This window comes from Halichoeres trimaculatus, unplaced genomic scaffold (assembly GCF_033239565.1).
Source record: "Halichoeres trimaculatus isolate MK-OKI-2021-1 unplaced genomic scaffold, fHalTri1.1 fHalTri1_scaffold_1, whole genome shotgun sequence".
Lineage (NCBI taxonomy): Eukaryota > Metazoa > Chordata > Actinopteri > Labriformes > Labridae > Halichoeres > Halichoeres trimaculatus.
Genome location: NW_027437179.1, coordinates 39,122,157 through 39,137,299, shown reverse-complemented (window position 1 = coordinate 39,137,299; position 15,143 = coordinate 39,122,157). Strand labels below are relative to the sequence as shown.

The following is a 15,143-nucleotide window of genomic DNA, read 5'->3' as shown; positions in this document are numbered from 1 at the left end:
TTAAAAAAAAAAAAACTTTAGTACCGGAGAACAGCCATCAGGTGCACAGTAGTGTGAAGCAATAAAAGAAAAAGAAAAAAAAAAAAAACTTTTTTTTCTGGACTTGTCAGGTAATTATGGGCCCTAATTAGACTATTTTTATTTGAAAAAGACCAAAAACATTTGCATTCAAAAAATAAAAAAAGGTGTTTTCTGTGAAGTGCACCTCATATTTTCTATAATAACAAATTTTGAGTGGGTTTGCAGAGTTATTTTTTATAAACTGTAAACAGAGAAGAGTCCAGTGGAGCTAAAAGAAGAAGAAGAAACTTCCTCAGACGTCGTCAGACCACCGAGTGGAGCAGCTCACTGAGCCTCCCTGAAGCTCCAACCGCCGCTAACGCTCGCTCTGTTAGCCAAACATTAAACTCAGCATGAAACCCCCCGAGGCTCCGAGACCAGCATGCCCTGCAGCACAGAGAGACCACCAGAACACAGAGGGTGGATCATCACACACACACTTACACACACTGACACACACACATGCACTGCAGCCTGACTCAGGTACAGATGGAGTCACAGCTGCTGCAGAGCGTTGGTCGTTCAGGTGATCACCCTGAGAACCAGGACAGTGAGAATCAGACGTAATGAGCCTCTGGGTGTGTGTGTGTGTTCGGATAAGTGTGTGTGTGAGGGTGTTAGGAGTGCTGAATGTGTGTGTTCTCGCGGCGGGCCGTAGTTGAGTCAGACACTTGGCCTCTGATTTCATCACGTCGGTTATGAAAGAGACAGTAAAGTTTAACTCACACACACACAAACACACACACACCCAGTACAAACACACACACACTGTACTGATACACACACACACACACACACACACACACTGACAGTATTCCTCCTCCTCTGTTTCTTCAATATTTCATCATGTGGCGTAAAAACACACTAACCATGTGGAGATAACCTGCTGTGTGTGTGTGAGTGTGTGAGTGTGTGTGTGTGTAAGCAGGTCACTCAGCCTCTCCACCTGTCTCCTCGAATCCATCCAATCAGAGCAGAGCTGGCTGACTCCACACACACACACACTCTAACAGGGAGGTCAGAGGTCACACACAAACAGGAAATCTGCATAATAAAGCCGTGACCTCATTTCCTGTGGAGCAGCAGCGGGCGTCCGGCTTCCTGCTGGGATTAAACCAGGTCGCGTGTCGGAGAGTTCAGGTGAAGAGTCTGCGGTGGTTCCTGCTGACAGCGCCGGCTGTGAGCCGTTTCCTCTGAACGTGACTTTACTGTGAGAAACGCTGCTGCAGCCGGAGCAACGGGAAGATCAGCAACAGATCAGGAGTTCAGAGGAACGTCACAATTCTAAAAACTGTTTTTAAACATGCATGTGTTTTTGTTTTTAGCCTTAAATTCATTTATCACATTCTGCATTTAAAGCACATTTAGAATGAGACTTTTCATTTGCAGGGAACAGTTCATGTAGGGAGCCAATCAGCTGCTGTCAAACCCTGAAACTGTCCCAACTCTGTCCTCATTTCTCTGCTAACACGTTGTACAACAAGCTTTGATCCTCTTCCCTCTTCTGTGATCAGAATAAAACCCTCAGTGGCAAACTTCTTGGGACCCTTTAAAAAGTGCTGGTCCAAACCTCAAAGTGACATTTGACAACATTTACTGACTCCAGACATGGTAATTCAGGGGTTGAAGGTATGTAAAGGTGATGCACATATCCTGATGTGCACCTCTGCTAAAACATCACCATGCATCAAAACCCAGTAGCCATCCTCAGACTGAAAATATGAGCAGATGTTTTTAAAACTGCAGTTTCTCAAGTGTCCACTTGAGGCAGGCTGCAGAAACACAGGAAACCACATCTACACCACACCAAAATAGCCGACTTCTACAGCATTAGAAAACATGTTTAAATCCTGGATCAAAAAATGTTTTAAGTCTAAAAAGCTCATTTCTCCATCAGTACACATTGTACAGGTGGTGAATTTTGAAGTTACGAGTTTCACCTCATTTTTTATTACTTTAAAAAAAAATTACATTTCAGGTTGTTTTTGCATTTGGGTTTTATAGCTTATTTAAAATGTTACATTTCAGGTTGTATTTGCATTTTGGGATTTATAACTTTTTTTTTTTTTTAATTTAACATTTAAGGTTTTTTTTTTTTTGCTTTTTTAAAACTTGTTAAAAATATGACATTTCAGGTTGTATTTGCATTTTGTGTGTAATAATTTTTTTTTTTTTCAAATATTAGATTTCAGGTTGTTTTTGCATGTTGGGTTTATTACTTTTTTAATATAACATTTCAAGTTGTTTTTTTGCATATTGGGTTTTATTACTTTTTTAAAATCATACGTTCAAGTTGTTTTTTGCATTTTTGGTTTTATTGCTTTTTTAATATATATTACATTTCAAGGTATTTTTGCATTTGAGTTGTTTACTTTTTTAAAATATTGCATTTCAGGTTGTTTTTTGCATTTTGGGTTTTATTACTTTTTAAACCATAACATTTCAGATTGTTTTTACATTTGTGGAGTTATATTACTTTTTTAAAAATATTACATTTCCGGTGTTTTTGCATTTTGGTTTTTATTACTTTTTTGAAATATTACATTTCAGGTTGTTTTTGCATTTGGGGTTTTATTACTTTTTTAGAATATTACATTTCAGGTTGTTTTTGCGTTTTTGGTTTTATTACTTTTTAAGAAAAATATTTCATGTCAGGTTGTTTTTGCATTTTGGGTTTTATTACTTTTTTAGAATATTACATTTCAGGTTGTTCTTAAATGTTGTGGTTTATATTACTTTTTTTTAAATATTACATTTAAGGTTGTTTTTGCATTTTTTAGTTTTATCACTTTTTAACTTGCTACATTACCGGTTGTTTTTGCATTTTGGGGATTATATTACTGTTTTAAAATATTACATTTTAGGTTGTTTTTTGCCTTTTTGGTTTTATTACTTTTTTTTTTTTTTAAGTATTACATTTCAGGTTGTTGTTGTGTTTTGGGCTGTTGTTACAAATTGGTTCTTTTTCAGGTGTGGATAAACGAAGAGCCAAACGTTGCAGTTGACATGCCAACAGGAACGCCAAAAAGGCCATCATCAGAGCAAACTGTTTACTTCATGTGAGCTGAATCATCTCGACATGTAAAATCTTAGTTGATTAAGTTTCTATGTTGTTTTACAGTCTGACTAAGTTGCCCGTTTGCCTTAAATCCTCAGCCACGTTGGCATGATCGGTCCTTAGCCATGGTCCTGAAACTAAATCAGGCCATCATGTCCCATCCCGAGTGTGGCCTTTACAGAAAATGTAAAGTTTTAAGTTTAAGTTAAAGATGAATGTTTAGTGTTTGAAATGTAATAAGGCCTACAGATCTTCCTGCTGATGTTACACACAGGTGATACACTCTGCATATCTGGGAGGTGATTCCTCAAACACTCCTGGAGTGACAGCTTTCTGACATTAATCCTACAGAGATCACGTTTTGACTGAGATTAGAAGTTAACCGAGGTTAGATTCTCAGAAATCAGACTGACACAGATCTTTAAGCTTCATTCAGAGGAATCAGAGAGGAGGGACGTGAGCCAAGACGAAAACAAACATTCAGCGTTAAGAGATGTGACAGACTGTTTTTGTGTTGAAGTTTCAGACACAGGTGTGACATCACCTGTAGTTTGCTTAGTATAATGTGTTCTGATGATTTATGTGAGACAGGTGATCACAGGTTCATTCATCAGGTGGATCCAGAGCAGAAACATGTCACACGTGCTGCTGGATGTGGAGCAAACAGCAGCTGGGTGAGTTCAGAAGGTGAGCACCTGCCGAGTCGCTGGCCACAGACTGACGGCAGATTAAGGTCAAAGGTCAGCAGGTGGCAGCAGTAGCAGAGCAGGTTGAACACAAAGACTGTAACTGAACTCCTTTCCACTCCACGTTTCATCAGTATTTTTCCAGGATCATGTCAATATTTGCCCAAAACGCTAACCCAAATTTTAGACCCTGAAACTCATCTCCTGGTAAACAATGAAGCTGTGCTGCTTATTTTTATACTTTCACATTAAAACTATTTCAGAGAGCTCTGTAATGATCCACCCTGGCTAATGCTGAAGGCGTGACTCCCTATTTTATCTTTTAGTCATGTCCTGTGTGTCAGCGTACGGTGCAATAACGTTCTTTATATAAAACAAGCAGCTGAAGAGTAAAATTACAACTCTGAGTGTTGCAGACACTGACGACATCAAGTGTGTGGGATATTTTTAACAGAAAGAAACACTTGTTCTGCTGAACGTAGCCTGGGTTAGAGGGCAAAAGGAGTTATAGCTTAAAGTTACACAAATTAGATGTATCTTTACTCTATTTTTGTATTTTCCATTTGTTCAAAAAGTAAATTTAAAGAATCTATATGTTCATACAGATTTGCTTTTAATGACTTTTTAGCTCATAGTAAGGGCTTCATATCTCTGCATTTAGGCTTTTCATTCAATTATCATGACTTTTCTGTTTTTATTGTAACTGTTCAATTCATAATACATGACCTGCATTTAATCTCTTCCTTTTTTTTTATCAGTAAATGAAAACTTAAATGTCTTGATTGGGACTTTTCATCTTTTAATTTTGTTTTTCATCTCTGTGTTGTGACATTTAATTAATTAGTACAAGTTTTCATGTGAAAATTATGACTTTTCATCATGATTGTTAAATTTACTCACATAACTTTAACAGCTCAAGTCACAATTATAACTTGACGAAAAAATTACTTCTTTCAATCTCATTACTGTGACTTTGTATATCCTATAATATAATATAATATAATATGATATAATATGATATAATATAATATAAAATAATATAATATAATATGACTAATTTAATTTAATTTAATTTAATTCAATATAATATTATTTTATAATATGATATAATATAACTAATTTAATTTAAGTTCATTCAATATAATATAATATAATATAATATAATATAATATAATATAATATAATATAACTAATTTCATTCAATTTAATTTAATTCAATATAATTCAATATAATATAATATTCTTTATTGATCCAATAGTGGACATTTTCTTTATTAGCAGCTCACAGACAAAGTGCAAAAAATGCAATCATAACTATAAAAATATATAAATATAATAATAAGAATAATAAGACTACGAAGTATGAAATTTAGAGAAATATTTAAAAAAAATAGAAAAATATTACTATACACATTATTTCTATTAAGTGTTATACATCTGACCTATCATATAAACAACTTATATTTTTATCAATATCTTTCCCAATACTGACGTAACACCCGTTGTATCTAAGCAAAGTCTTCACTTGTTTTTGTTTTAGTGGCGGGAATGGGCTTCTAGAAGATTCCGATTCAGAGTTAAAGAAAAGTCTGTGGGGCAGAAATTTGCAAGCGACCAGTTATTTGATAAACAAATTTAAAAACTTGTTTTCACTTTCAGTATGAGTACTGAGCACACAAGTGTTAAACATGTTGAAGACAGAAGGACATCTTTTTTTTAATCCAACATTCTGGGTTACTTTATTATATTTTCTAAATTTTGGGTGAGTTTTATTTTGAGAAATAGTTTGTTTTAGTTTAGTCTTGAACTCAGGGCTCATCTTTGCTCTGTTTATGTATTTTTACCTGTGTAAAAATATTAAAAGAGTTCAAACCGAAACGTAACGACGCTCCTGTTTGGTCTCGTGCCTGTTTTCTGACGAATGATCGGCTCAGGATTGCAACATCAAGGCTCCGCCCCCTTCTGGATGACGACACCACAAGAGGGAACAACGAAACCCAGCAGACCCCTGAGTCCGCCAGTCAGTCAGTCCCTGGTCCACAGAGCACTCGAAAGTTCTGGACGCGAGCTGGGTTTTGGTTTGACCAGAGTCTGACTGGACGAGGATCAGGGGGTCTGGACTGGATCTAAAAGCAGGACGTGAACCGGTGATGGCTTTAATTTGAACCCGGACAGGAGGACAAGAGGACTCGCTCTGACTCGGCTTTGTTTGCTCCAGCTCCGGATTTAAAGTTTCATCTCCGTTATTTTTCCACACAGCGCTTTTTCCTATTTGTTTCTCTCGGTTTTTGTTAAAGTTTAATTTCATTCCAAGCGAAGAAGAAGACCAACGGCTGACAGCTGACTGACGAAAAGTTGCGCAACCGACACGAGAATAATATCAAGACAAAGACGTCACCATCCGCCTTCATCTCCCAGTAACAGCAGACCAGTGGCTCCCAGTTTGACTTCAAGACACAACAAATTCAAGATTTTATGTCTTCAGAAACTTCTAGACGACAGGAAAACAGACCCGGAGAGACCACCAGCTCAGCTCTGACTTTACTGGATCTACTGGTTTCCTGTTGACCCACAGTCCGGACCAGTTTTTAAAGTGAGTAACTGACCGGATGCTTAAAAGTGTGATTCAAAACTTAACGTTTGCATTTTAAACGTTAAAGTCCTCAATTCGTTATGCACGTACGCAACTGTTCGCGGGATAGTGTGCGGTATGTAGGGCACGTCCCATGCATGATGAAATCCTGGAGGACACGGTTTGATATTAATTCTATTACATACATTACGGTAATTTTACGGTAAAGTTATAATCGTATTAAAGCGACTAATCAAGCTCTGACTGCCTAATGAAAATAAAATGAAAACAAGAAATTAACCAAGAACTGAAAAAAAATCAACCACAAACATCAAAGTCCACTTCTTATCTGGTTAATGACATTTTAATAACTTCCTCAGTAATTATTTTTCATGTTGCATCAGCTGATGGAGTGAGCTCATGTGTTTGTTGGTTTCTGTTTGACAGTTGAGCTCAGTCATTGGGTTTTTCTGTTTGTTTGCTTTCTGTGAGATACAGCTAGGAAAGAAAACAATAGAGGAGATAATTTTAAAAGTTGAGATTCATGTTGCTGGCAACTCCCAGAACATTTGAGATAAGAGGAAGAGTACAGTAAGTGCAGCACAAGGCGTAACTTGATTCAAACTAGGATAAAGAAATACCAAGAAGTGCTCTACGAAAAGTACTGACAAGGTTTAACACTTTGAATTTTCAGGAGCAAAAAAATAAATAAATAAAAGTATTCAAATAATAATCCATTATGAGTCTGAGTGCTGTGGCTCTTATGTCAACGGGATACTAAAAAGTACGATAAACATATCATAAAACTCAGTGAGTTTATGATGTACTGTGGTTTTAAAAACACAGAATGAAACAGAAAGTAAAGTGCTGAGGCTTTATGGCTCTGTTATTGTTGTAAGATTATAAGTTAGCTATCAACAAACCATCATAACTATCGGTGATAATAGATTTAACTCATTATTTGGATCAAAGATAATCAGTGTCAATATGTAAACAGTGGTTTTCAAAGCTGACGTGATTGTGTTTCGTCTGCTCAGCTGAATTTTGTGTTGGTGCAGCCGATATTTTAGATGAGAAGTTCCAAACAGATAAAGATAGTTATTAGAATATTTTTCCAATATTTTTATTATGTTTGTAAATTTTTCTAGAGTGTAAACATAAAAAAATATCTGTATCAACAAGATAACATCCATTAAGTATAGGGATGGGTACATTTCACATTTGAAATGATACAGTACCGATGCCCGGTACCTGGCAATCGGTACAGGTACTCAACGGTACCAAGTTTCGGTACTTTTTGTGTTAATGAGGTAAAAAAATATCAATTTGTTTGATTATAAAATATATATTTTTTTCAACTTAACATATTTATTTGTCAATATGTAATCTTGCAATGTTGTGTTCATGTCCAGCATGGAAAATCGCCTACTCTTTTACTCTCTAGGAGTCACAAGAATGCATTTAGGTACCTAAACACCTTTTGATTTTACGTGAATCGGTACCCGATACTTTTGACAGAATTCGGTTGGTGCCTATAAAAGTACCTAGCTCAGTACCGATCCCTAATTAAGTATGCTTAGAATAACATGTAAAATAGTTATGCTTTTGATATGGAGTGCTTGAAGCTTCTTAAATTTAAACATTTGCAGATTGTCTTTTTTTTTCTATGACCTGTTACTGTAATATTATTATTCCACAATAGCCAGTGATTAGAAACGGTTTTGTAAGATATTAAACAGCTGGACTTGAGACGTTTTATATATTACATTCAGAAAAAAGGAGTATAAAGTATTTCATCATACAAGCAAAACAAACAACAACTGTGTAGGAATGAAAAGAGCAAAAATCATGATACAAACCAAACTATGTAAGAACATACCAGCATAACTGGGGTGACTTGATCTCGCCTGTCAAAATCTTCCTGTGGTCACCTGTAGCTAATAGAGTTGACGTGTTTGCTTTCCCTGGTGTAAATTTAAAAAAAGTTTTCAGTGAAAATGGCTTGTTTATTTTGTCCTTTTACTAAAAACAATATCAAATTAAGAAATGAAGCAAAATACTAAATCAAACAGCAACAACATTCAAAAACTGTGTGCCTGTCCAGCCACACACCTGCCCTAATTGCATCTTCCTCTACCTTATGAACAGCGACAGGACACATGAGCACACACGCCACCTGCCGTGGGAGACAGTTACAAAATGATACAGTTTGGGAGACTCATACAAACAAAAACCAAAATACAACAAATGGCTTTAACAATAACTGAGAACAAACCACAGAAAGACTCGAACAAAGAACTCAGTTAGTATAACAAACTCAAACTTCATACGAACTATCAACTCAAGTAACGTTTTCTGTCCAGTTAAAAAGTATATTATGTTTCTTATAAACCAAATCATATCATCAAATCAAACTTTATTGATAGAGCACTTATTATACATTTAAATGTTCATGTTTAAAGCTGAAGAAGAGTGAGGTTTTCTTCTTCACAGGCTCTGAAATCATCTTTTTTTGCTTGGTGTGTTTGTGGTTTCTGGTCTAGAGCCAGCCTCAAGCTGGATCGCAAAGAACTACAGTTTTCAGCATTTCCACGTTGCCTTATTTCTAACAGATCGGAACAAACAGAAAATACTAAAACACAGAAAAAGATACATCTTATTTGTATAGATTCAAGCTAATACCCTTCATTCTGAAAAAAATATCCCACACGGCTTGCTGCTCGGATCAAAACTGCAGACGTAAACAAAGTGGCAGCTCGTCATCTTGGGGCACGTGCAACAGACAAAACAAATATTTGATTTGTGAATAAGGAAACAAGTTTAAACCTTTGGAGATACTTCTTAAAAACTCTGTTTATACACAGAGATTCAACCAAAATTCTGAGAGGAAAACCACGTTTTGACATTCCTCTGTTATGTGACTTAAAGTGCTGAAAGAGCAAATTAACGATGGGGTTTACCAACAAAGTTAACTCTAACAGGAAGCTGTTTGTGGGTTAAATCATTTTTCAAAGATTCAAACTTATTGGAGCATACTTTTTTGATCTGTAGCACGAAATTTATATAGAAAAAATCGATAAAATCCAGTGGTTTGAGTTTCATAAGGTTTTATTTTGCAGGTTTTTTTTGTCTCTATTCAACTGTAAGCTGAACTTGTTTGTGTTTTGAGATACTAAAAGCTATTTTCAGACATAAAGCCAAACTACAGACTGCTTTAAGGGACATTTGTTTATATTTCTGTTATTTATCAGAAAATGTAATCTATAGTCAAACACTCAGCTTTTACACGGTAAATCTGGAAGATTTCAGACTTTAAGAGAAAGTGCTTGAAAGGTTTCTTTTCCCTTTTTTTTGTTTTAGTTTAAAGAATAATCAGAGATCAGTGTGGACTTTAGGAAAGTTTCTCAGTTGAAAGAAGTTCGTTTTGCTTTTTGTTCATTTCTAGAAACTCTGATCTCTGGTTGTGAAACTGCAACCGTGAAGAAAGTGAAGAAATCTTTTGCAAACAGCTGACGAGATGAGACATCAAACAGCACTGATTCACTCTGCGTGTGTGTGTGTGTGTGTGTGTGAGGGCATGACGTTGCTGTGGTGACACTCTGACTCAGGGTGTTTCACCAGAGTGAAAGCAGCGTTGGCTAACAGCAGGTTTCCACACAGTGACACCAGACCGACCGCAGGCTCTCAGACGCTTTGTGCCAAAACTTCACATCTCTGCTCTTCCTGTGTGTGTGTGAGTGTGTGTGTGTGCGCATGCATGTGTGTGTGTGGTAGGTGTTGACTGTATTTAAAGCCCGTTTAAAGTATAAACTGTTGTGCTCTGATGCAACGATCTGAAAGCTGAGGCGTCTGTCAGCTTACAGGAAGTTTCATCATGGAGCCTATAGACACGTTAACATGTGAGCAGCAGAGACGCTCCACACGCGCAGATGTGATAATAATACAATTCTTATTACAGTAGCTGAAAATTACACTGAGGAGGCTTTTTAAAGCAGGGAAGAGGCTGAGCTGATGTGTCACCAGTAGAGGGCGCTGAAGGGTGAAGATGGGATGTAGAAAAAGCTGCATGAAGCTATAACATTTCGATCACTTCCTTCTGATTCACTGGCTTTTAACCTACCCTCTCTCCTCCAATCACAGATGAGCATGGGCGTGGCCACAGCGAGGTCTCAGCAGTGCCTGAAGAGGTTACTGGACTCGCCCCGGGACGATTTACCCAAATGTAAAGTCGCCCGTTTGGCTCCACCACCTCCATCCACCGACCAGTCACCTCGCCCCAGATCCAGAAGCCCCGCCCCCAAGTCTGACCCGAGCCAAAACCCAACCAGAATTGGATCATACATCCTTTTTGAACGCAATGAGGGGGAGGAGTCCTACCGAGCCTCACACGTCCAAACGGAGCAGCAGTACACCTGTCAGGTAAAGGTCTCATCACTGACAGCAGTCTCTGTGTGGGCTGATGAGGGAAAAAATTTCAGAGCACTGACAGATTTTTCTTTGGTGTTTAAATTTAGGGAAGTAAGCCAGTATCCAGACTTCATTCATAAATTTAAGTCTCAATCTCAGAGTTTAATTTTTTTGAAGGATTTAAAACTAAATGAATTTTTTTGAAGGTATTTAAAAGTATTTTACTTAATTCTGAAATGTTGAAAAAAATCTCAGATATTGTACTTTATTTCAGAACTTTAACCTCAAATTTTTGATTGAATCTTGTAGATTAACATATAAATAACATGATTTTTGATGCCTTTGACAAAATATTGACTTTAAATGTCAGAAATGTGAAATGTATGAAACTTCAATATGTAAAATTTACTTTGTCTCTGGATTGTTTTTTTTCTTTTTGAATAAGTGACTTTCTCTGAAGTTTTGCTATTTTTTTAATAGATTTCAATTTAAATTAAACACCTGGGTTCCTAAATTTTTGCAATTTTTCTTTTTTTTTTTTTTTTTTCTTTTTTTGATTTTTTTACCGTACATCTATCTAAACATTCTGTTTTTTAAATATTCTCAGAATTCATGACATTTCCAAAAATTAACTTGGTTACAGAATTTTACTATTGTCAAAATTGATGACTTTTAAAAAATTTTGCTGGGTTTTTTTAAGAGTTTACTTAAATTTAATTTTCATATTGAACACCTGAGTTTCCAATTTTCTATTTTTTTTCTAGAATTGTTACTTAACACTTACATTTCTGGGTTTCTTAAAACTCTGATTTTGAATTTTTCCATAATTCATGAGATGAGATTTCTCAGAATAACTTTTAAATTTTACTTACTAGAATTTTTACTTTTGTCAGATTTTATAGCTTTATCTGATTTTTTTTTTCAGAAATTTTATTTTCAACAATATTTAATTTAAATCCAGAGTTCTTGACTTTTTTCAATTTTTCAATTTTTTGTTTTTTTTTTCTTTGAAAGTTTTACCTAACACCTAAATTTGTAAGTTTCCCAAAATATTTGAATCATTTGCAGAAATCTTAACTTTTCTCATGACCTTTACTTTTGTCAAATTTGTACTTCTTCCATTTTTTAAACTTTTCTCTGAATTCCTGACTTTTTCAAAGAAAAAACGTTTTTCTGAGGATTTTTTTTCTGGAATTTTTGCATTTTGACAGAATTCTGTTCTCAGATTTGTTTTCCTTTTTTTCATTCTAGCCTTTCCAAAAAAATTTACTTTTGTCTCAATTTTATTTTAATTTTTTCAGAATTTTCATTTTTCATGAAAATTTGAACTTTTTATCTGAAAAACTGACCTTTAACTCATGTTCACTCTTTACAAAAAATTTTACCTAAAAGCCAGAGTAAAAAAAAACATGTAGTTTTCTTTTTTACTGACCTTCCCTCCAAACAAATTTTTTTGTGGTCTTTGTCTCATGTACTCTTAAAAAATCTTCTTTACCTCAGACTAAATTCACAGAACACAAAACAAACCTGTCAAAAACAAACCTGTCAAAAACAAACCTGTCAAAAACAAACGTTACTGCTGTAACCGTCTCTGAATGAACCCTCCCCTCCTCCGTCTCGCCATGTTCAGGTGATTCCTCTGCGTGGTTACCAGGAGCGTTTGGCCGCCTACACTCGGATCGGTCAACACGAGAACATCTGCAGCCTGCAGGACGTGGTGGTCGGTCAGGACAAAGTCTACGTCTTCCTGTCGGGTCATTACGGCGACATGCACGCGTACGTGAGGAGCAGGAAGCGTCTGGCTGAGGAGGAGGCGGGGAGTCTGTTCGCTCAGATGCTGAACGCCGTGACTCATTGTCATCAACATGGAGTCGTTCTCAGAGACCTGAAGCTGCGCAGATTCGTCTTCACTGATAAATACAGGTGAGTTAAACACTCTGATGATACTTTGAACAATGACACGGCTAAAACTGCTGCAGATTAAAAATAATCTGTCATTTCCTCTCTGCAGGACCCGTCTCGCTCTGCTCGGCCTCAACGACTGCGTCCTCCTCCACGGGAACCCAAACGACGACTCCCTGACGGACAGACACGGCTGCCCCGCCTACGTGAGCCCCGAGCTGCTGACCAACGGGAAAGGCTCTTACTCAGGCCGAGCCGCGGACATCTGGAGCCTGGGCGTGTCTCTGTACACCATGCTGATTGGACGTTACCCTTTCCAGGACACGCAGCCCGCCGCGCTGTTCGCTAAGATCCGCCGTGGCGCCTTCAGCCTGCCTGATTGGCTCTCCCCTCAGGCCAAGTGTCTGATTGGCTGCATGTTGAGGAAGTCACCTGCGGAGAGGCTGGAGGCGTCCGAGCTGCTCATGCACCCGTGGTTGACCAATCCCTGCGCGCCACATCACAGCACGCTGAAGACGCAGCAGAGCTCACACAGAACGCCTCAGAGCAAAGAGGAGGACGAGGACCAGGTGGTGCCGCTGTGGACGGAGAAACACTAACGCCACGTGTGTGTGTGGAGGTCTAACCTCGTGAGGACCTGGACTTTAGACAAACTCACTGACACAAAAACCTTCACAGCTAGATGATCCCAAAACTCTCCACAAACCTCACTCTGCACATCTCCGCTCCAACACCACGGTGGATTTCATTTTAACGTAAGCCCGGCTGTTCATAACGGATTGGATCGAGTCTTAGATGTGGTTAATCTGGATAAAACTTTTACCCAACGTTGACTTAATTTCATTTTTTATTTCACCTCATAAAAGCATTTTTTTTTTTTTTGTGCTGCGGCGCTGAGAATCTACACAAATTTTCGATTATATTACTTTAATAATTTGCTCTCAGATTTCTGATTTTCTTCTTTAAAATGGTTAAAAATTACGTGAAAAAAATACAAAGAATTTTTATCCAGTGCATTTCCCCCCCCAAAATACGCTTTAGAGACACTTATTTAATATTTTTCTATTGGCAGCCTTAAAAGTCTGTCACTCAGTGTGGATTCTGGCGCCCCCTATGGTAAGGATACCAAATTACACATTACATTCTGTAAAACCTGTCAGCAAAATCTGATATATTTTTTAAATTTATTATCTTTATAAGATAGATAGATAAAGATAGATAGATAAAATACTTAATTCATCCCCGAAGGGAAATTCATGTAGTTTGGGCTCATCTTCCAAAGATTAAAGAATTAAAGACTATAAGGTGTTATAAGGTGTTTTTACAAATTTAATTTGATCAAGAAAATGCATTTTAATTTAGATTTTGGCAATTTGCGTCCAGGTGTTTTCGCAGATATAAGGAAAACAGTTAAATTTTGAAAGTGACAGGCAGAAAGTGACTAAAGATTTAAATTTTCACGAGACATGTCCAAAGCCGATCCAATCCATGTTTTAATTTGAGAATCTAGTACAAAAGTACTCTGAATTCTGTGATCCTGGGTTGTAAAAGTGGACTTCCTAGTCTGGATCTTTGTACCCACGTTATGAACAGCCAGGCTGTGCTGAAAGTTTGTCTTAAATCTTCACTTTAATTAACGACAGCACCCCTCTCACTGCCATGTTACTAAAACTGGTCCTCACAAAAGAAGCAAAGCACACACTCACACACACTCACACTCTCCAGAGCAGTCTGATCCTGGATTACTTGACCCGAGCCTCAGGTGCCTTCCTGTAACTTTGTCCCAATTTAAGCCCCGCCCCTTTAACAAAGGGTGTGACCATCAGTCTTAACCAAATCTCTCAAACAAATCCAAACCTGTTATTCTCATCCTGGAGTTTCATATCAACCACCTTCAATTTGTATATGTCTTAATTAACAGGCCAATTAAGGAGGAGGCGGGGCTTAAATTGAGGCGGAGTTCCTCCCTCTCAGTGTTTACACTTCCTGGTTGCTCTCTAGAAATTACAAGTGAAGGATTAATCAGTGTTTGAAGGTCAATAGATCACTTTCCATGTGCGATCGTAAATTTAGCTTCAGCCTGACTTTACGACGATCTCAGTTTATTAACGGCTAGATTCCTCTCCACTTCCTGTCAGAGGTGTCACATCTTTAATGTTCTGATAGAAACAGTTTGATTCAGCGATGTTCCGGTGGTTTTTGCCTCATCACTCATCTCAAAGTGACAGCGAGACAAATTTCTGCTTAATTCTGAAACAGTTTGTTTTTTTTGTTTTATAAGAACGAAGTCTACAGTTAAATCCTGAATTTTTATTCCTGAGACAACAAAATGATTCCTTTTCCTTTCATTTGACTGATCGCAGACAGCCAGCGAACAGGATGCCTTCTTCTAAACGTTTCATTCAGACCTCATGTTCAACAGAGAAACAATAAAAAGTGGTTTTACAGAATTTCCTGC

The 15,143-nt window shown here is 37.2% G+C and overlaps 1 protein-coding gene across 1 annotated transcript; it reads left to right on the top strand.

The window, feature by feature from the left end:
- Positions 1–5,781: 5,781 nt before the first annotated feature.
- trib3 (tribbles pseudokinase 3) lies at positions 5,782–15,122 on the top strand. Its single transcript, XM_074671835.1, has 4 exons — positions 5,782–6,397; positions 10,517–10,795; positions 12,414–12,706; positions 12,795–15,122. The coding sequence occupies exons 2-4, from the start codon at positions 10,517–10,519 to the stop codon at positions 13,282–13,284; spliced, it is 1,062 nt and encodes a 353-aa protein (XP_074527936.1). The 5' UTR covers positions 5,782–6,397; the 3' UTR covers positions 13,285–15,122.
- Positions 15,123–15,143: the final 21 nt, after the last annotated feature.

Coding starts and splice junctions, on each gene's coding strand:
- trib3 (XM_074671835.1), top strand. CDS start 10,517: ATGAGCATGGGCGTGGCCACAGCGAGGTCTCAGCAGTGCCTGAAGAGG. Junction 10,796..12,413: donor AGCAGCAGTACACCTGTCAG/GTAAAGGTCTCA, acceptor CGCCATGTTCAG/GTGATTCCTCTGCGTGGTTA. Junction 12,707..12,794: donor GTCTTCACTGATAAATACAG/GTGAGTTAAACA, acceptor TCCTCTCTGCAG/GACCCGTCTCGCTCTGCTCG.